At 48.0% G+C, this 21,988-nt stretch overlaps 1 protein-coding gene across 1 annotated transcript; it reads left to right on the top strand.

The window, feature by feature from the left end:
* The first annotated feature begins 3,542 nt into the window (after positions 1-3,542).
* F2 (coagulation factor II, thrombin) lies at positions 3,543-20,047 on the top strand. Its single transcript, XM_055312567.1, has 14 exons — positions 3,543-3,682; positions 4,031-4,194; positions 4,866-4,890; positions 5,172-5,222; positions 6,581-6,686; positions 6,788-6,924; positions 8,342-8,659; positions 8,967-9,092; positions 9,169-9,295; positions 9,727-9,894; positions 10,415-10,588; positions 10,856-11,037; positions 19,553-19,623; positions 19,781-20,047. The coding sequence occupies exons 1-14, from the start codon at positions 3,610-3,612 to the stop codon at positions 19,922-19,924; spliced, it is 1,866 nt and encodes a 621-aa protein (XP_055168542.1). The 5' UTR covers positions 3,543-3,609; the 3' UTR covers positions 19,925-20,047.
* The last annotated feature ends 1,941 nt before the right edge of the window (positions 20,048-21,988 follow it).

The raw sequence follows: 21,988 nt of genomic DNA, 5'->3' as shown, positions 1-21,988 counted from the left end.
GCATTGTGATACTTTATAAACATAATATGCTTTGAAGGGGTAGCTTAGTATTTACCACAAAATGATAGACTTAACTCTGAATCCATCTAGATCAGAGGGAGACCGGTATATATGGAATCCAAAGAATTGCAGCAAGTGAGAACCCAAAGATTACAAATTCTGAGAGCTGGGGGTGCTTCTGCAGGGACAAAAGGAATGGTATAGATCAAATAAAACACAAAATCAAATTTATCAGAATAACCTAGAGTTTTCTTTTTTTTTTTTTATTTATTTATGATATTCACACACACACACAGAGAGAGAGAGAGAGAGACAGAGACACAAGCAGAGGGAGAAGCAGGCTCCATGCACCGGGAGCCCGATATGGGATTCAATCCTGGGTCTCCAGGATCGCGCCCTGAGCCAAAGGCAGGCGCCAAACCGCTGCGCCACCCAGGGATCCCTAGAGTTTTCTTTAAAAAAAAGATTTTATTTTTTCATGAGAGACACAGAGGCACAGGCAGAGGGAGGAGAAGCAGGAGCCCAATGCGGGACTTGATCCTGGAACCCCAGGACCACATCCTGAGCTGCAGGCAGACGCTCAACTGCTGAGCCACCCAGGCATCCCTGGTCTAGAGTCTTCTTGTTGGTCTTGTCATTCCTGGACCCAAACCATGACTTTCAGAATTTTCACGCTCTCTCTCTCCTCGCCAAAGAGCCCACGCTGGCCATCTAAACCATCTATCATAACTATGCAAATGACAGACTGGGAGCTGTTTTGGTTGGGTCCAGCATTTGCCATTGACAAGATGTTAGGACCCATAGTCTTCAGAATGAAATTCTCCCTGCTAATTGAATAGCACCATGATACGTGAATTCATCACCCAACATAAATCAAGGCATGAATCTGTGGAAGCAGGAACCAAATCTAAGAAGAAAGCTTCAGTTATCTTCCCAGGGCCTAGAGAACCAAAGTTTTCTGTTTTGGAATATTGTCTGCAAATAGCTTGAGGAAGACACAGCCCAAGACTTGCCTGTTAATGGTGATGTCTGCACGTGAGCATGCCATGAGCTCAGCAAGTCTGCAAAGAGATCAGTATGAGTTTTTCAGCAACAGCCTTGTGAGACAAATATTGTTCTAATTTTACAGATGGTGAAACCCAGGCCTGGCCTCCCAAACCAGTGCTCTCTTTTCTGCTATGATGCTTGTATATAGGGATGTTCTGACAGCAAGGGAATGGGGGGGGCGGTCAGCAGACCCTTAGCCCTGAATCCCTACCCCCCCCAGAAGAGGGACCATGTATTATGTGTTTTTTCCTCCTGGTCAACACCCTCTGCTCTTTCCTTTTCTCCCTCTCCTGATCGACTCGGCACTGGCCCCAGCTGGTCCTCAGAAAAAAAGAGGATTGCCTGTTCTGAAGTGGCAAGGATGAAGCCACACTTCTCAGGAGCCCTTCCCTTAATATGTAATTTTTAAAGAAACTAGTGAGGTAAGATCTTTTCACTATTCTGCTCAAAAAAAAAAAAAAGTAGGCTCAACATCTTTAGTGAACAGGGACTCCAAATTAAAACCACAATGAGATACCTGCACATCTATCAGGGTGGATAATGTGAAACATATGGACAATATAGAGGGTTGGTGAGGATCTGAACAACTGGAACTCTCAAGTATTGCTGGTGGGAGTGTAAACAAGTGTCACCACTCAGGATGATCATTTATCAGTGACTTAGGCAAAGCGTATGTCTTTTGACCCAGCAAATCTACTCTTATGCATGAGTATTTGTAGCAGTGATGTTCATTATAGCCAAAACAGGAAACTAATCCAAATGCCCATCAATAGGTATCAAATGGGTAAATATTTACGCAATGAGATACTACACAGTTTTTCAAGGACTGGACCACTGATCTGAGAAGCCAGACACAAACAGGTATATGCTGTAGGCTTCCATTCCTTTTTTTTTTTTTTAATTTTTTTTTTAATTTTTATTTATTTCTGATAGTCACAGAGAGAGAGAGAGAGAGAGGCAGAGACACAGGCAGAGGGAGAAGCAGGCTCCATGCACCGGGAGCCCGATGTGGGATTTGATCCCGGGTCTCCAGGATCGTGCCCTGGGCCAAAGGCAGGCGCCAAACTGCTGCGCCACCCAGGGATCCCTAGGCTTCCATTCCTATGAAGTTCAAAGATAGGCAAAACTGGTCTAGGGTGATGGTGGTTAGAATAGTGGTGATCTTAGGGACAATACTCTGGAGTAGGGCTAAAAATGTTGATCTGGTGGTGGTTACATAAAAATGTGAGTCAGGGGGCGCCCGGGTGGCTCAGACGTTGAGCGTCTGTCCTGGGATCAAGTCCCACATCGGGCTCCCTGCATGGAGCCTGCTTCTCCCTCTGCCTATGTCTCTGCCTCTCTCTATATATCTCTCATGAATAAATAAATAAAATCTTTAAAAAAAATTAAACGCTTAGGATTTGTTTAAACATTGCTGAGTATAAGTTAATCCTTGGTTTAAAAAATATATAGAAAAATAGGAATCTATGTATCTATGTACTATACTATATCTAGGAACTGGGCCACCCAGGAATTAAGCTAATTCATGGGAGTCCTGACCCCCAGGTCTGTGCGAACCCTCTTTGTTTTGCTCGGCACCAGGCCCCGCCCTGCTATCTTCTCAGACCCTACGTGATGGCAGTCTAAACCTGTATGGCCAGGCCGGGAGGATGGCAAGACGGGAATGGGTGTTTCCTGTGTTCGTGCTCTTTGTCCTCTGTCCTAATTAGACCCAGGACTAATATTTACCTTGCAGAATGCAAACAGAAAATGGGGAGGGATGGGAGCAGGGCTCGGTGAGGGGCAGGGCAGGAGCAGCAGCCACTCTAGGCCTGGCCCCAGCTGGACAGGCAGGAGGAGAGGGAGGGACCCTGCGGAGAAGACCTGAGGACTTGGGCTGGTCCCCATTCTGGGGCGGCAGCAGGTCCTAGGAGCTGAGAGAAAATAGACCAGAGACTCAGTGGCCCTGGACCTGGCTCCTCCTCCTAAGCAGCCACGACACATGGACACACCTCCACAGCTTCCAGATGGGATAGTGGTTGAGAGGCAGCTCTCTTTTGGCTGCACCCTTGTCTCTGCTTTCTTACACCCATGTGCTATGATTACATAAACCTCCCCATTGGTTTATATCCATATACCTGTTGCTTATTGAACATGTACTGCATTTTATGGGTGTCACATTCATAATCTAGTCTGAGTCCTCACAACAAGGTACCGTTCCCATTGTACAGATGGAGAAACTGAGGCTCACAGAGATTAAAGCAGCCATCACCATTTGTTGGGATTGGAAGGACCCTTGGGAAGATCTTGTGGCCCTGCTTGCCCAAGTTGGCCCACATCTCAGAAGGGAGGGGCTGGACGATGGTGGAAACTTACACTGGCCTTTCCTTTGTGACTTCCTCCCAGACCATCTGTCTCTAGTCCCAAGAGGATCTGTCTTCCTGGGTGGCGGGGGTGGACTGTACGCTAGTACCATGGCCCTGACCTGCTGACCTCCCCCTCTTGGCTAATTTCTTCATGTTAGTTCAACATTAACCCAGAGTGGTCAGGACAAGACCTCAGAGTCCCGGGAGCTGATACACTATGGCGCACATCCGAGGCCTGTGGTTACCTGGCTGCCTCGTCATCCTCTTTAGCCTTGCGCACAGCCAGCATGGTAAGAGGGGGTCAGAGGCTGGGACAGGCTGCCAGGCTGGGATATAGGCCCATGGGCCGGGGGCTCCTGGCTTGACTGAGAACAACAGGGCCAATGCCCAGGTGGGTCTCAGCCTACACCATGGCTTAGGGAAGGAGCCGGGTGCTCAGGTCTGGATGCACAGTGACTGCGTCTCTCCTGCAATGTGGAGAGCTAGTGGACCACCACTGGCAGCCTTTTGGGTCCTGCCACCATCCCAGGTGTCCCCTTTTGGAAGCCAGGAGGGCAGGGTAACTCGCTTCCTGCCCCCACAATGGCCAAGACAGCCTGGCTGACCGAGGCCACTGTCCCATGCCCCTCCTGCCACAGTGTTCCTGGACCCTCAGCAAGCACTATCACTGCTCCACCGGGTCCGACGCGCCAACAGTGGCTTCCTGGAGGAGGTGCGCAGGGGGAACCTGGAGCGAGAGTGTGTGGAGGAGCAGTGCAACTACGAGGAGGCCTTTGAGGCCCTGGAGTCTTCTACTGCCACGGTGAGGGCCAGGCTGAAGGTCAGGTGTGGTCCCTCCTGGTGGGCCCAGCTCCAGAACCACAAATGAGGCACCAAGGGATGTCCCAGCTCTTCAGCTGTTGGCAATGCAGTGTCCAGGGGGATTTCATTTCACTGGGATGCCAAGATGAGTAACCTTAGCCTTTCTTGGAGGTCCTGACGCCTGGGCTATGTCAGGGTCTGGCAGCCTAGTGAGGCTCCAGGTCATCGGGGGCTCCTCTGTCATCAGATGGCTGTCTGCTCTGGGGTCTCCGGAGGCCCTGGCGCTGGCCCACATGGCCTCTCAGCTTTAGCTATCTGCTACTATGGAGTGTGGGACTCTGGCGAGGCCTCAGGGCTCTAGAAGCTCTGTGCAGCCTTTCCCCTCCTGGGCCCCATGCCCCCACCTCTCCAATCTAGCCCACCTATGGGAACCCTTTACGGTAGTCTTGTTGGCAGGGGGCTCCCCTCTCCTCAAATATTCCTCTCCCCAGGGGCTTGGGCTCTGGAAACAAAAGTAAGAAACTACCACAAACTTCCCCAGAGCCTGCCCCGTATGTGACCAGGGTAAGGGAAAGGTGAAAGTATGAAGAGGAAAAAACACAAAGTCTACTGAAAAACAAAGTGAAATGAAACAGGATATGCCACAGCCTCATGCCAGCTCTTATTTTTCAGGATGTGTTCTGGTCCAAATACACAGGTGAGGACTGGGAAGGGTTTGCTCCTGGAAGGGAGTCCTGGGGACCCCAGTGAAAGAATGTCCTATTCTGGAGAATCTTCTGGTCCATCCAACCATCCATCCCTCCACCCATATTTTCCTTCCTTCCTTCCTTCCTTCCTTCCTTCCTTCCTTCCTTCCTTCCTTCCTTCCTTCCTTCCTTCCCTCCCTCCCTCTGTCTCTGTACATTGTCCCCCCATCCTCTGCTTGAGCCCATCCTGTCTCCTACCCCAATCCCAAAAATGTTTCTGGGTCTTTTCCAGCTTGTGAGCCGGTGAGGAAACCTCGAGAAAAGCTCGTTGAATGTCTGGAAGGTGAGGAGCCAATGTGGGGGTGGCAGCAGGATGTGAGTAAGCAGCCTGGGAGAAGAGCAGAGTAGAGTGGATTAGGAGTGGTGGCCCAGCACCTGACCTTGCCTTTCTCTTCCTGCGGTCAAGGACGCATCTTTGCACCTGGCTCTGTGCCTGGCAGTGAGGAAGATGATTAACATTGGAGAAATGAATGAATGGATGATGAATTCATGTTTTTTTAAAAGATTTTATTTATTTATATGACAGAGAGGGAGAGAGAGCACAAGTAGGGGTGGCGCAGAGAGAGAAGCAGATTCCCTGATAAGCAGGGAGCCCAACATGGGGCTCGATTCTAGGGCCCTGGGATCATGACCTGAGTTGAAGGCAGACACTTAACTGACTGAGCCACCCAGATGCCCCTGAATCCACCTTTAATATAAATATTGACTCCCAGGGCAGTCTCAGGGTTTAGCGCCACCTTCAGCCCAGGGCGTGATCCCTGCATGGAGGGCACATTAGGCTCCCTGCATGGAGGCTGATTCTCCCTCCGCCTGTGTCTCTGCCTCTCTCTCTCTCTGTGCCTCTCATGAATAAATAAATAAAATCTTTAAAAAAAATATTGACCCCAGCTCTTAACAATAACTCTTTAACTACTGAACATACTTTTTGTTTTTCTTTTTCATATTTTTGTTAAATAACTTACTCAACAGGCATTCTACTAAACCTCTGCTATATACCAGGCACTGTGTCATGTGCTGGGGATTTTAAGAGAATCAAGGAGCTCACAGTCTCATAGGGAAACAAAAATACAAAATATCAGTATGGTTCTTGGAAAAGCTCTGTTCCAGGTGCCAAGACGATGCCAGGAGAAGGAGCATTTAGTTTCCTGGCAGCATCAGGGACAATCCCCCAGAAAAAAACAGTTTTCCACCTGGATTTGTGGGCACACTTATAAGCAAACAGAAGAGCATTCCTAGGCAAAGGAGACAGTTTTGCAAAGGCTCTGACACATGAGGAGCTCTGATAACAGGATGGGTAGACCAGGGCCAAATTAGAAGTACCTTATTCACTTTGTCATCCCACTGGCCATGAGGAGCCACTGACTTTAAGCTCCATGAGGGCAGGGGCATACCTTGACTATGCCTTATTCGTCACTTAGTACTGGGCACAGTGTCTGACACATGGTTTTCACATGGATGGTGGGCACTCAGTGAATTTTTGGTGAGTGCTGTTAGATTGGTGAACTGCTGGGTACAGAGGAGGTGGCTGAGGAAATGTGGGTTAAGGATCAGGAAGCAGAGGTAGCTTGTAGGAGGTAGACAGAGCTTTGCTAAGTGAGAGAGGCGACAGATGGTAAGAGACCGGGACTGGGGTCTCTGCAGGTAGCTGTGCTGAAGGTCTGGGTATGAATTACCGAGGGAACGTGAGCTTCACCCGGTCAGGCATCGAGTGCCAGTTATGGAGGAGTCGCTACCCACATAAGCCTGAGTGAGTGATGGGCTGGCCTGTTGGCCAGTGGGCTGAGAATATGGGGCTGGGACACACTGGATGGGGGGGTACAGCCTCTGCTGAGCAATTTCCTATTCCAGAATCAACTCTACCACCCACCCTGGGGCCGACCTGCAGGAGAATTTCTGCCGTAACCCGGATGGCAGCACCACTGGGCCCTGGTGCTATACTATAGACCCCACCGTGCGGCGAGAGGAGTGTAGTATCTCCCTCTGCGGTGAGCTGGGGAAGGCTGGGCAGTCCATGGCCAGGGCTCAGGGGTCTCTCCATAGGGCCTGGTAGCCTGGGACAGTAGGCTGGACCCTGGCTACCTTCAAACATGGCTTAGTCACTTACAACAAACACATTTGGGCCCATGGGTCAGTGAAGTCAAGAGAGCAGAGACAGCTGGCCTCCCCTGCCTCCCCAGTCTTTGCTTACTTGTGACCCAGACTATAGCTCATTCCAAAATGCTTTCTTTCCTGCTTGAGGCCTTCTTCCCTCCAGGAAGCCTTCCCTAACCATTTCAGCCTGTGTGCCCTTTTCTGAGCACCACAGAGCAAGCCTCACATGGTCCAGCCCAGCATGATTCTGTCATTATCCTTTCGCCTGATGTGTCAGTTAGTTTTAGCCACAATAATGCTGCAAATCCCACAAAATCACAAACAACTGCAAAAGCTCAGAGGCATATACCAATAAGCATTTATTTCTTATGTGTCTGAGGGTTGGCTTGGGTGGCTGTGCTTATGTCAGCTGTGCCTGCCTATGTCTGTGCTGGCCACAATGTAGGCTGGGCTTGGCTGCTGGTCCTGCTTCAAACAATGGGTCCAGCTGAGCTTGGATCCTTGTGTGGGTTGGGTTCCGGTTTGCTCCACATTACTCATTCCAGGGCTGAGGCTGAAAGGCACCATCTCCCAAAGTTATGGCAGAGGTAAAATAATAAAAATAAAAAAAATATTCAGAAACACATGATGTGTGTCAAGGCAGTTCTGCCCATGTTCCATTGGGCATGATCAAGGCCAAAGTCAGCTGGAGATGTGTACCTTTACCTATAAAATCACAGGGCAGAGGATGTGGATCTGGGCAAGGGTAAAGAATTAGTGCCAGCAATCAAACTACCAAATATAGGTTGGTGTATCTTTGTCCTTCATGCATCCCTCTTGGACCTAAGGCTTGGTCCTGGGACTATATTACAGCAAGTTACCAGTCATGGTAACAAAAGCAGCTACCATATACCAAGCCTGCCCACCCCCAATACTTCGCAGGGCTGCTGAAATTGCCCCACTGCCCACGAAGCCATCCTTAGTCATCCCAGCTACTTTTCCTGCTGTCCGCTATAAAAATAGACTCTTTCTTTAAAAACTCCAGGCAGTCACTACCAATATATCACAGATAGCCCAGGAGGTGAAACCGAGTTGCCATCTCTGTCTCATAATGCACCAGACACAGCATGTATTTTGTTTAAGTCTCTCAACAAACCTACAAGAGTGGTATCAGTCACCCCTTTTATAGGCAAGCAAAGTGAGGTTCAGAGAGGTCAAGTTACCTGAGGCCACATAGGAAGAAGGTGGCAGGGCAGGAAGTCAAACCCTAACCCCTTGGCCGAGTGTTGTCCCACCCCACCCACTCTGCTCCCCTGCCTCCCCACCCACCAGGCCAGCAGGGAGGCGTCACTGTGCCGCTGACCCCACGCTCCGGAGGCCCCACGGTGAATCTGTCACCTCCATCAGAGCACTGCATCCCTGAGCGTGGCCGGTACTACCAGGGTCGCCTGGCGGTGACCACACATGGGTCCCCCTGCCTGGCCTGGGCCAGCAGTCAGGCCAAGGCCCTGAGCAAGGACCAGGACTTCAACCCTGCGGTGCCGCTGGTGGAGAACTTCTGCCGCAACCCTGACGGGGACGAGGAGGGCGCGTGGTGTTACGTGTCTGAGGAGCCAGGTGGCTTTGAGTACTGCGACCTGGACTACTGCGGTGAGGCGGGGCGGGGCCTGCGGCTGGGGGCGGGGCGGGGGCGGGGCCGAGCAGCACCTCCCCGGGTGCAGGACTGCCCCGCCGCTGGGGGGCGCGGTCCGCTGCAGCTCTGTCTCCCCTCGGCCCGTGGGCTTGGCCCCACGCGCAGCTGAACTCGCTCAGGCCCCAGGCCGAGGTCCCCAGGACGCCGTGCGCTGCGCTCTGGGCCTCGCCCAAGGCCCTCCAAGGCCGCGCGGAGGCTTGGGCGGGGGGTGCCGGAGGGCTGCGCGCAGGCTGGCCTGGCCCCAGTGGTGCCTGCTCCCCGCAGAGGAGCCCGTGGAGGAGGTGGGCGACGGGCTGGCCGAGGACCTGGACACGGCCATCGAGGGACGCACCACCGCAGAGGAGTTCCAGCCCTTTTTCAACGAAAAGACCTTCGGCGCGGGGGAGGCAGGTGAGGCAGCGGCAGCAGCGGGGGCTGCAGGGGCGCAGAGCCCAGCTCGGCTCCTCACGCCCGGTTTGCTGTGCAGACTGTGGGCTGCGACCTCTGTTCGAGAAGAAGTCGGTGAAGGACAAAACGGAAGGGGAGCTTCTGGAGTCCTACATCGACGGGCGCATCGTGGAGGGTTGGGACGCGGAGATTGGCCTCGCGCCCTGGTGCGTAGTCCGGGCGGGCCGGAGGGGCCCCGCTGGGGCTGCCCCTTCCCTCACAGGCCTGGGCTTCCCAGGTGATGCCAGCTGGCACCCCTCTGAGATTGGGGGTATTGCTTCTCACATGCAGAGAGCGAGCTGAGGCCCAGAGAGCTTAAGGGGTCTGCCTACTTGAGTTACTTTCTCTGGCCCCAGAGCTATGCCAGGCTGTGCAAATTCTGGACCTGCAGAAGCTGGGGAGGGGTGCAGGAAGCAGGAGGCAGCCCCTTGGTGTGGTGTGGAGGTCCCAGTCCGCAAGGGCAACCAGGCCAAGCTGGGGTCTGGGCCCAGTAGGCACCTCTGTCCAGTTCTGAAAACTGGGACTTTCTACTTTAGGACAGGTAGAGGGCAGCTCCCCAGCTCCTAAGGCTTCTCCTTCCCTCCCTCCCCCATCCCAGGCAGGTGATGCTTTTCCGGAAGAGTCCCCAGGAGCTGCTGTGTGGGGCCAGCCTCATCAGTGACCGCTGGGTTCTCACTGCTGCCCACTGTCTCCTGTACCCACCTTGGGACAAGAACTTCACAGAGAATGACCTTCTGGTGCGCATTGGCAAGCACTCCCGCACCAGGTACAGGATGGGAGGCCACTGGATGTCTGGCAGGGGTCAGAGTCCTCCAGCATGACCGTGGGGGCCTCTGGTGGTTCCCAGGAATGTGGGATATGTCTGTTTATTTCCCACAGTGGAAAACTCAGCAGTCTCTGCTGTCAAGGCCATTTGGCCATGTCCCGACTGAGGCTTGGGGCTTGGGACAGAGAAACTCAGACTCTGCAGAGAGTGAAATCCTGGCCCACCCCCAGCTTCTCTCCAGCTCCCAGGACGTGGTACAGGTGGGACCTGTGAAGAGAGGCTGTGTGGGCCAGGGCTACAGCCTGCCGCCCTCCCGCACCTGCCTGGGCTCTTTGATTCCAAAGTCCTGAGCAGCTTCAGGCCGGGAGATACTGCCAAGCAGGAGCCAGCCCTCTCCCGTCACTGGTGGCCCAAGGCTCACTCCAATTCCTGGACTCTGAGGGCAGGCCATTTCTCTCCTTAGGCACCAGCTGCCCCTCACCAAGTGGCTTACAGCTTCTCCATGTCCCTGTTCACACAGGTATGAGCGAAGCATTGAGAAGATTTCCATGCTGGAAAAGATCTACATCCACCCCAGGTACAACTGGAGGGAAAACTTGGACCGTGACATAGCCTTGCTGAAGCTCAAGAAGCCTGTCAACTTCAGCAACTACATCCACCCCGTGTGCCTGCCTGACAGGGATACAGCTACCAGGTGGGGCACAGCGGGGCTGGGGCGGGGTGGTGCACAGGGCAATGGTAGGGGGAGCCCTGGGCTGGGGTCTGGGCCTGATGGTCCCAGCAGCCTTGCAGAAGTTTTGCCCCTTTCCAGACCTTGGGGTGAGAGGGGGCGGTTTTGAGTCAACCCAGATGTCCTTTCTGCACCAGTGTTTTAGATTCAGGCCTCCAAGGGGGCAGTGCTGGGGCCAGGGACCTCCAGGAGGGGTTGGTTCTCACGAGCTCCTTCTCCCTTCCCCCAAAGACTGCTCCAGGCTGGGTACAAAGGGCGGGTGACCGGCTGGGGCAACCTGAGGGAGACGTGGACATCCAGCATTGGTGAAGTACAGCCCAGAGTCCTGCAGGTGGTGAACCTGCCCATTGTGGATCGGCAGGTCTGCAAGGCCTCCACCCGGATCCGCATCACTGACAACATGTTCTGTGCTGGCAAGTCTCTTGCGTGTGGCCAGGCTTCAGGGTGGGGGGCGGAGACCTATTCAAGGCCTGGATCTGGTCCCTTATAAGCCCCATGGCTTTGGGCAAAGTTGCTTAACCTCTTGGAGCTATTTCTTCCTCTGAAAAATGGAGATAAAAGTCTCTGCCCTATAGGGGTGTGTTAAGGGGCTCGGCATGGTGCTAGTCACTGGTTGCCCATATGTGTGAATCCAGATAGCAGCATGAGGCCTCAGGTGGAGAACAAGCCATTTGTTCACTCAGTCATTTGGCAAATATTTTTTGAATGCCTGTTGTGATCAGTATTCTACTGTAAACCACAAAGACCCAAACACAATGCCTGTGTCCTCACAGAGCTCCCTTAGTAGGAGGGAGTGTCCATCAGCAGATGTAGGACAGTATTCCCCACTGGGAAACAACATGAAGCAGAGTAAGGGAGAGAGAGAGAGATGGGGACAGAGTATTTGGACAAGGCTGGGGAAGTGCCCTCTGAGGTGGGAGAGAGGGGGAGAGCTGATGTAAAGGCCCTGGGGTAGGAGCCTGCTTAGTGTGTCTGAGGAACAGCAAGGAGGCTGGTGTGGCAGGCAGGCAGCAGTGGATGAGGGGAGGGAGGTGGGCAGACACAGGATGGGCAGTTCTTTCAGGGCCTTCAAGAACTTTGGCTTTTATTGAGATAGGAAATCTGGGAGGCTTTGGGGTGAATAGATAGTCTAACCTAATTAAAAAATGTTCTTATAGGAGTGCCCACGGAGTCATGAATTCAAGCCCCACATGGGTGTAGAGCTTACTTTAAAATTTTTTTCTGGGCAGCCCGGGTGGCTCAGCAGTTTAACGCCGTTTTCAGCCCAGGGTGTGATTCTGTAGTCCCGGGATCGAGTCCCACGTCAGGCTTCGTGCATGGAGCCTGCTTCTCCCTCTGCCTGTGTCTCTGCCTCTCTCTCTCTCTCTGTGTGTGTCTCTCATGAATAAATAAAGAAAAAATCTTTAAAAAAATAAATAATTTTTTTCTAAGATTTTATTTATTTATTCATGAGAGAGAAAGAGAGAGAGGCAGAAACACAGGCAGAGGGAGAAGCAGGCTCCATGCAGGGAGCCCGACGTGGGACTCGATCCTGGGATTCCAGGATCACGTCCTGGGCCAAAGGCAGGTGCTAAACCACTGAGCCACCCAGGGATCCCCTAAACATTTTTTTCTCATTATAATCTCTGACTCACAGGAAAGTTGCAAAAATAATACAAAGAATGTATGTATACTGTCATCCGGGTCCTGCCCCTACACTGTGTGCGTGTGTGTGTGTGTGTACGGATATACACACATAGACACACGCTGTTTGAGAGTCAGTCGTACATAAGCCTCTTTACCCGCATCCTTGAGTACACATGGATGTTCTCTTATGTAACAAGTACAGTTGTTGAAATCAGAAAATTAATGAGATGATAGTGTTTTGTAATCTGTAGACCTTATTCTGGGGTTTTCAGTTGTCCCACTTACTGATGTTTTTTGTAGAAAAGGGGGAAAAATGTTCTTCCCATCGGGATTCAGTCCAGGGTCACACGTTGTCCGTGGCTGACCCCTTCTCTATCTTCTACAACTTGGACGTATTTCCCAGGTGCAGCCCTGGAAACCTGTAGCAGGGCCCTCGGTCTGGTTTCTTTGAGGTTTTGGTTTCCTTGTGATCACAATCAGGTGAAGCCAGGGTGTGTCCTTCTAAGTGGGCTCCATGGGCAGGCCTGTGATGTCCATTTGTCTCACCATACCAGGGAAGACTGACACTTGGGTAAGGTGGTGTCTGCCTCTGGCGAGGCCCTCACTGTGAGGTTCTGTTACAAGCATCCTGTGGGGAGAAGCTTTGATCCCCTGCATCCTGTTTCTCATCAAACCGTCCTCCCAGCTCTGGGGGCTGCCAGGTGGCCATCTTCTAATTCTTTCATTCCTTCTGTGTTTATTATCCTTTTGTTGGAAGGAAGACCTCTCCTTTCATTCGTTTTATCAGTGTGGACTCCCAGGTCTTCAGTCTCAGAGTGACAATTTGCTAGTGTCATCATTTATTTTGATTTTCAAATTATCCAGGTTTGGCCAGTGGGAGTCCCTTGAGCCTGGCTTCTGTGACTTTTAATGTCCCTGCCATTCCCTGAGAACTTTCTTGCCCTGGCACAGCAAGGGGTTCTTCACTTTCCTGCTGGTGGAGAATGGTGTTTAGAGACCAGGATCTAGGTGCCAGGTACGCGCATCACTTCTAGGATATCACTGCTTCTACACCCTCTCAGCAGACAGATCTAGAAATTATGTGTATTATGCATATGCCAACATCTAGATTTTTCTGTCATCTACAGTCTCTCTGAAACCTCCCACTGCAATCCAGCCAGATTAATTTTAGCTTCTCCCTTTCCATATTTGTAACTCTCTGATAACAGTGAGAAACTCAACTCCTGTTATTCATCATATAGTAACTTATTTGATCAATATTAGAATACATAGGGGCACTTGGTGGCTCAGTGGTTGAGCATCTGCCTTCAGTGCAGGATGTGATCCCAGAGTCCCTATTCTTAAAAAAAAAAATGATAGCCACATTATGTGGATATACTATAGTTTATTCGGCTGTTTTCCTGTGGAGAGTGTTTAAGATAGTTGCCAATATTTTGCAATTGAACATCTTTTCAGTTGCTTAAGAATCACTTTTATTGAATTTTCCATGGTTTTTTGCCCATTTTTTGTCTCCTTCCCATCAATTATTAAGAGTTCTTCATATAGGGATCCCTGGGTGGCGCAGCGGTTTGGCGCCTGCCTTTGGCCCAGGGCGCGATCCTGAAGACCTGGGATCGAATCCCACGTCGGGCTCCCGGTGCATGGAGCCTGCTTCTCCCTCTGCCTATGTCTCTGCCTCTCTCTCTCTGTGACTATCATAAATAAATAAAAAAATTTAAAATAAAAAAAGAGTTCTTCATATATTAATGATATTAGGCCTTTTTAAAAAAAGATTTTATGAGAGAGAGAGTGAGAGAGAGAAGCAGGCTCTACGCAGGGAGCCTGATATGGGACTCGATCCCGGGACTCCAGGATCATGTCCTGGGTCGAAGGCAGGCGCTAAACTGCTAAGCCATCCAGGGATCCCCTATATTAGGCCTTTATTTGTGGTATATGTTGCAAATATTTTCTCCCAGTTTGTTCATTTCTTTACTTTTATAACCTTTTACCATTTCTTTCTTTTCTTTTTTTCTTTTTTTCTTTCTTTCCTTTTTTCTTTTTTCTTTCTTTCTTTCTCTTTCTCTCTTTTCTTTTCTTTTTTTTCTTTTCTTTTTTTCTTTTCTTTCCTTATATGGCATCAACAGGGTGGGGCAGAGAGGGAGAAGCAGATTCCCTACTGAGCAGGGAGCCTGATATGGGGCTTGATCAGGAACTCTTGAGATTGTGACCTGAGGCAGATGCTTAACCAACTGAACTACCCAGGTGCCCTCATTTTGTCATTTCTAAATTAAAAAAAAAAACTTTAAGTAGTAAACTTATATTTTATTTTATTGCATCTGGATTTTTTTCAGAGTTAGAAAAACTTTCCTTATATCCAGGTCATAGAGAAATTCACTTGTTTTCTTCTGGTACTTGGTTTCATTTTTCTATACTTAGACCTCTGAGTCATTTGGAGTTTATTCCTCAGTATAATGTGAGGTATGGATTTAACTTATCTTTGTCCAAATAGCTAACCAGCTGTCTCTACACCGCTTATTAAAAATTGTATCTTTGCCCCAAGTGATTAGATTTTTAAAAAAAGATTTTATTTATTTAGGGAAGCCTGAGTGTCTCAGTCGTTGAGCGTCTGCCAGCCAGGTGTCCCGTGATTTGATTTTATTAAATATATTTTATTTATTCTTTACTTTTGAAAAAGATTTACTAATTTATTTTAGAGGGAGAGAGCAGGAGCAGGGGGGAGGGAGAGAGGGCCCCAAGCAAACTCCATGCTGAGCGCACAGCTCAGTGTGGGGCTTCATTCCACAACCCAGAGATCATGACCTGAGCCAAAACGAAGAGTTGGATGCTTAACTGAATGAGCCACCCAGGCACCCCAAGTTTTTATTTGTATTTTTATTTTTTTGGTGCCTAACGTGGGGCTTGCACTTATAACCCTAAGATTAAGACCTGAGCTGAGATCAAGAGTCAGATGCTTAACTGACTAAGCCACCCAGGCACCCTTTTAAGATTTTATTTTTAAGTAATCTCTACACCTAAGGTGGGGCTTGAACACACAAGATCAAGAATTGGGTACTCTACTGACTGCCCCAGTGATTTGAGATGTCACATTTTTCACATACTAGGCTTCTATTGTAGTTAAATCTATTTGAAGATATTCTATTTGGTTCTCCTGGTCCCTTTCCTTTCCTTTTTCCTTTCCTTTCCTTTTTTCTTTCTTTTCTTTTTTAAAGATTTTATCTATTCATGAGAGATAAAGAGAGAGGGAGAGACACAGGCAGACGGAGAAGCAGGCTCTCTGTGGGGAGCCTGATGCAGGACTCGATCCCAGGACCCTGGGATCATGACCCAAGCTAAAGGCAGACGCCCAGCTACTGAGCCACCCAGGCGTCACTCCTGGTCTGTTTCTATTCTATTAAAGCACTGTCTTGTTTTAATTACAGAGCTTTAGAGTAGGTTTTAATGTCTGGTAACGTTTGTTGTTTCTTTCTTTTTTTTTTTTTTTTTTACGTTTGTTGTTTCTTGAAGTTTTTCTTTCCAGTGTTTTCCTGGCAATTCTTGCATGTTTGTTTTTCCATATGAACTTTGGTATCAACTGTCTAGCTCTATAAAAGAAGCCTATGGATATTTTTGCTGGGATTGTGTTGACTTTATAAATTTAGAGAGAACTGACATCTTTTTTTTTTCTGACATCTTTTTGATGTTGAGTCATTCAAGAACAAGAAATGTCTGCCCATTTGTTCAAGTCTGTATTGTATCTTTCTAGCATACTACAATATATTATGATTTTTTTCCTCCTTAGCACCTTTTTTATATATTCATGTTCCTTGAGTAAACCAAAACCAATCAAGATACCTAGGAATTTGACTTTTTAGCTAGGCCTGTTGCTTTTCATTTCTGTACTTCATTAAATTTCTGCTTTTATTTTGAAAAGTTTTTTCTTCTTTATGCTTTTCTTTTGTTTTACTTTGCTGTTCTCTTTCTAGCTTTATGAGCTGAGAGTTTGGTTATTTTTGTTCTTTAATTTTTGAGTAGGGCTATGCATTTTCCTCTGTTCAGAGAGAACAATATGCAGTGTTTTCATTATCATTATTTTTTAGAAATTCTGTAATTTCAGTTTGAATCCTTTCACCCAACAGTTGCTTAATAGGTTTTTAAATTTCTAGATTGGAGGGTCTTATATTTTGATTTTGGTAGTAATTTTGAGTTTTGCTGCACTATGCTCCAAGAGTATGGTTTGTAATATTTCTACTTTATGGAACTGATTTTTTTTTTTTTTGAAAGAGAGCTGGTCAGGGCACTGGGGGGTTCAGTTGGTTAAGTGTCTGCCTTCGGCTCAGGTCATGATCTCAGGGTGCTGGGATCAGGTCCCTGCTCAGCAGGGAGTCTGCTGCTCCCTCTCCCTCTGCCCCTCTCATGCTCTCAGTCTTTCTCACTCTATTAACTTTAAAAATCTTTTTAAAAAAAGAGAGCTGTTCGATCATTTTTTGTGACTGTTGCCTATGTACTAGAGGTGTGTAGGTATGGTCTCTATTATCCATGTGTAAAGTTTGATATATATCCATAAAGTACAAAAAGAAAAAAGAACCTTATCACTTGTTATTTAGGTCATTTATTTTTATTTATCTATTTTTAAATGTTTTAAGTAATTTTTTAAAAAGATTTTATTTATTTATTCATGAGAGAGAGAGGGACAGAGACACAAGCAGGCTCCATACAGGGAGCCTGATGTGGGACTTGATCTTAGGTCTCCAGGATCACACCCTGGGCCAAAGGTGGCACTAAACCGCTGAGCCACCAGGACTGCCCTATTTTAAGTAGTTTCTATATCCAACATGGGGCTTGAGCTCACAACTCCGAGGTCAAGAGTCGCAGGCTCCACTGACTGAAACAGCCAGGTGTCCCCCCCCCCCCCGCCCCCACTGCACCGTTTAGGTCATTTATATCCTCATTTATTTTCAGTTCACTTGATCTTATACTGAGTTTGTGTTAAATTCTACTAATGTATTTGTCTCCTTGATTTATAAATGTGGTTGCTGTGCTGTTTAGTGCAGATATTCATGACTCTTATTTATTCATTGTGAACTGCGGCTTTTAGCATTAAAAGTGTACTTTAAATTCTTTTCAGTTTCAGGATCCCTGTCTCTGCTGTTTTTTGTTTCCATTAACCTAGTATACCTTCGTCCTTCCCTTTAACTTTAGCCTCTAGGCATCACTTTGTTTTGTCTCTTCTATGCAGCATAGTTGGGTCTTGCTTTTTGAGAGTCAAACTAAAAATCTTTTTCTCTTTTAATAGGTGAGTTAAACCCATTTATATTTATTGATGTGACTGAATTAATATTGATTCATATGATTTTTTATTACATGTATTATGTTTCATTTGCTCTTTTTCCCTATGTGATCTTTTCTTTGTGTTTTTGAATGTATATATTTGGGATATTTTGCATTTTTGTTCTAATGATTTTCTTTGAGCTTCTATCTCTTTGAAATGCCCTTAGTTCCTTCTTTTCTTACATGACCTTTTATTTGTTAACTCCCACCTATTGGCTATACATCAGTCAGGGAGTTTACTTTTTCAAGATCTTCTTTGATATTTTTAGATGCATTTTTTCCTACTTGTCAGCACAATCAGTCCTTTTGCTGCAGCATTCATCTCTTGGTTGGATGAAGCTTGTCATTTAGTAGATGCTTCAACAAAGCATTCTATGGGTGTAGAATTTCATGAGTTTTCATGTGTTTACAATTGTCGTTCTGTAGTCTTGAAACCTTAAGCTGTGCTTGGCTGCATATAGAATCCGTGGCTTAAATTTTCCTTCCTTAAAAAAAAAAATAGCTTTGTTGTTGCTTACTTTGTATGTTCTTTTTGAAAAATCAAATGCTGAGAGGGGCCTGGGTGGCTCAGTTGGTTAAGCGTCTGTCTTCGGCTCAGGTCATGAACCCAGGGTCCTGGGATCCAGCCCATCAGGCTCCCTGCTCAGTGGGGAGCCTACTTCTCCCTCTCCGGCTCCCTCTGTCCTTCTGCCTACTTGTGCTCTCTCTCTCTCTCTGCTGGATAAGATCTTTTTTAAAAAAATCAGATGCTTGTGTAATTCTTTGGAACTTGTATTTCGTCTTTTTTGCTTGGAGGCCTTGAGAGTGTTTTCCTTCGTCTTTGAAGTTTTATTAGGATATGTCTCAGAATGGGGTGTTTCAGGTGTTTTGTCAGCTACCCAGTGTGGCTCCTTTCAACATATACCTTCAACCTTATTTTATTTCTGTGAAATTTTCTTGGATTATATTAGTTTTGTTCCATGGTTTTTTCTTTTTGAGAGATTCAGAGTTCTTTGGTCTGAATTCCATTTCAATCCCTTTCTACTTTGCATTTCTTCCTATTGTCCATTTATTTTTAATTTTTGGATTTCTGATTCAAGGTGTTTTTGTTACATCCTACAAGTTGGCTTGGGGAAATTTAATGCAGTTAGAGTTTTCTTCTGTTTCACGGTGGTATTTTGGGGGAGAATTTTTATTAGCTGAAGTGTTTTTTAGTCTTGTTTTTTGGTTTCCTATAGTATTTTGGTATGGATCTATTTAGTTGTCATTAATTTTGCAGATCTGGGGTTATTTAAAAGATTCCAATTCAATTGCACTCACTTCTTTTGTCTAGTAGGTATTTTTAATTAATTTATTTATTTTTAAATATTTTATTTATTTATTCATCACACACACACACACACACACACACACACACACACACACACAGGCAGAAACAGGCAGAGGGAGAAGCAGGCTCCATGCAGGGAGCCCGATGTGGGACTCAATCCCGGGTCTCCAGGATCACTAGGTATTTTTATTGCCTCATTTCCACATCTATGTTAATATTAGATGCACAATTAAATATACTGATTTGCAGTTTGGGTGTTCTCTGTATTCCAGTGATGATTGTGTGTGTGTAACTTCTGTTGTTCATGTTTTCCTATATTTATGGAGGGTATGTGGGGATAAAGGCAACTGCCATTATCCTTAGCTACCTGTAGATCTAATGTATTTTTTTTTTTAAAGTCCTTCTGCCTGTTGGGCAGCCAATGGATTGTAGGTGGGCAGAAGTAGAATTTGGGAAGCTAGTTCAGGGGAGAGGTACGTGTGACGTGACTAGGGGTGGAAGAGGTGAGAAGCGGGTGAGTTGGGAGGTCTGTTGAACACAGAGTTGAGGTTGGGCTAAAGGATTGGCTATGTGGGGTAAGGAAATGAGAGCCAAGGAGGGTCAAGTGGACACTCTCCAGCTAGGTCTCTTTACGGGGAGTGGCGGGAGCATGAGCTCTGCCCCTAAGCACACTGTTCTCTCTCAAGGTTATAAACCCAATGAAGGGAAACGAGGGGATGCTTGTGAAGGTGACAGTGGGGGACCATTTGTCATGAAGGTAAGTGCTGCTAAAGGCCAGGAGCTGGTGGGAAGATCTTCCGGGGGTGGGGCTGAGTAAGGAGGAAGTGTTCTCAGAAATAGTTGCCCAACAGGGTACTGGACTTAAGTTCATGCCTTAGACTCACTCTCTTGGAAACCCCATGTTTCTTCCTCAGAGCCCCTTTAACAACCGCTGGTATCAAATGGGCATCGTCTCCTGGGGTGAAGGCTGTGACAGGGATGGAAAATATGGCTTCTACACACACGTGTTCCACCTGAAGAAATGGATACAGAAGGTCATTGAGAAGTCTGGAGGTTAGGAGGCTGCTCACATTCTAGGCTCCTCACTGCAACCATCACAGAAACCAATCCAGTGGAAGATTTATTTTTGTGGTGTGTTCCTAAAACGATATAGTTCTCAATAAAAGTGTCTGTCAACAAGCCTCCATGCTCCCAGTGCTATTCGTGGGCAGCTCAGAGAGAGCCAGCATGACCGGATAAACAGGACTTAGGGAGGCCACCACTCCTAGAACGGGGTGGGGATGTGGGGGGTGGGAGTGGGAGGGGCAGGTGGCAGGGAGGTGGTGGCCTGAGGGGCTCAGCACTGAAAATGCTCCAGACTCAGGGCCTTGGTGGGATACCTCATTTAATGCCCATAAGAGGTAGGTGAGGAAATAGACTAGAAGCATCCTGTCCGAGTTCACATAGCTGAGAAGGGTTAAAGTTGGACTTGAAACACAGAAGACACTGAAGCCTGTGCTTTCACTTGCTCTGCTGTGGGGGTGGTACGGCACTCGTCCCAGGACCCGAGAAGAGGTAGGGGAAGGCCAGAGCAACAAGGGAGAAGTAGGTACATTTCCTTAGTGCCTACATCCTTCTGCATGTCATTAAAATGACATCAGACTTAATGCCTCCAAAAAGGAGCAGTACTTTAAGTGCCTTCATCTGGGACTATGTGGGATATGGTGGTTAGGCGTGTAGCCCGGTGTCAGACTGCCTAGGTTCGTATCCTGGCTACAACTGTAAAAGGGACAAGTCAGCTGACTACCTCGAGCCTGTTTCCTTACATATAAAATGTACAGAAGGACATTATCTAATAAAGTCTTGAGGATTAAATTAGGTAATTCACAGAATGTACTTGGCAAAATGCCCAATACCTGGTAAGCTGCCCATAAGTCACCGCTGCTTTTATTCTCACTACTGCCTGGTATGGCAGCATTCCTACTTCCCTCCTCTGGTGCCTACAGATGGTATGCTGGTGCAGCTGTTGCTTCCTGGAATTTCTACTTCCATTGAGAAGCCAGTTGCTCAGGTCTATAACTGCTAAGAAATGGGACCTAGAGGGTGTGCATAAGTGGATTCATAAAGGGTAGGGACAAATATAAAAGTCCTAAGAGTCACAGAACCTAAAGCTGCCCCGTCAGCGCATCCTTCGAGGTTGCTACTGGCTGAGGGGGTGCGGCTCTGACACACTGCTGCCCTTCCAGGGCTCCCCCGTTTCCGGCTGCACCTCGGCCTCCTGCCATTTCTGTTAGGTACCTTCATGACTTGGGAGCAAGGCACCACAGTGCTACAGGTGCCACATTGTTTCAGCTGGCACGAAATGCTGATCACTGGATAATTCTCTGGAGGACTGTGTTGAAGGTACCTTCATCCCTGAGCTTGGGGGTGAGGTGGGGGAAGAGCATGGATGCCGCCATGATTACCTCTTGGCCTTGAATCTTCCGACCAAGATCTTTAAACTTCATGGGGTAACATGGGAAGGGACGGAAGTAGACACTTTTACCCACTTCCCTCCCCCTTTGTTTTCCTTTCCCATTTTTCAATACATCAAGGAACAGAGATCAGACCTCTGAGTTCTCTGCCCTTGTTACTTGGTTCTGGCCAAGAATCAGGGTAAAAACTGGGGATTCAGTGCATCTGCAGGACCTCGGCAGCCCAGAGCTTTAACCACAGTGGGGGGGGTGGAGGGGGGGGAAGCACAGGGATTAAGAATTAGAATATTCTGGCCCCGCTTTTGAAACAAGGGTGCAGGTTCTCAAGATGGCTTCCCTCCAACACAGCTGTAAGCTCTGCAAGTTCCGGACCCAGGCACTCTCTCCACACATGTTGTCCTAGCATAGCAGCTAAATGAACTCCTCCATCTTCTTTCCAGAATGCCTACTTCCACATTCCTGCTTCACGGAAAGGCAGGCGGGGGGGGGGGGGGGGGGGTGATTTCAGGCAGCACAGGGGCCACCTGAGAAACATGACTAGAATCAATCACTTTCTGTCAACCTTTTGTTTCTTGAGTGCCAGCTGAGTAAGACAGTCTAGAAGAATTCCTTGACCCTTGTGGTTGCCCATCTTTATCCAGAGCCTCTTGGTCCTGAGGAGTTTTTCTG

The sequence above is a fragment of the Nyctereutes procyonoides genome, unplaced genomic scaffold (assembly GCF_905146905.1).
Source record: "Nyctereutes procyonoides isolate TBG_1078 unplaced genomic scaffold, NYPRO_anot_genome, whole genome shotgun sequence".
NCBI lineage: Eukaryota > Metazoa > Chordata > Mammalia > Carnivora > Canidae > Nyctereutes > Nyctereutes procyonoides.
The sequence above is the reverse complement of the archived record's forward strand: the minus strand, read 5'-3'. Positions and strand labels throughout refer to the sequence as shown.

Excerpts from the sequence above, each read along its gene's own strand:
- F2 (XM_055312567.1), top strand. The coding sequence starts at position 3,610 with ATGGCGCACATCCGAGGCCTGTGGTTACCTGGCTGCCTCGTCATCCTC. Across the intron at positions 6,925-8,341 it reads GTGTAGTATCTCCCTCTGCG|GCCAGCAGGGAGGCGTCACT; the intron begins GTGAGCTGGGGA and ends CCCACCCACCAG. Across the intron at positions 11,038-19,552 it reads TGACAACATGTTCTGTGCTG|GTTATAAACCCAATGAAGGG; the intron begins GCAAGTCTCTTG and ends TTCTCTCTCAAG.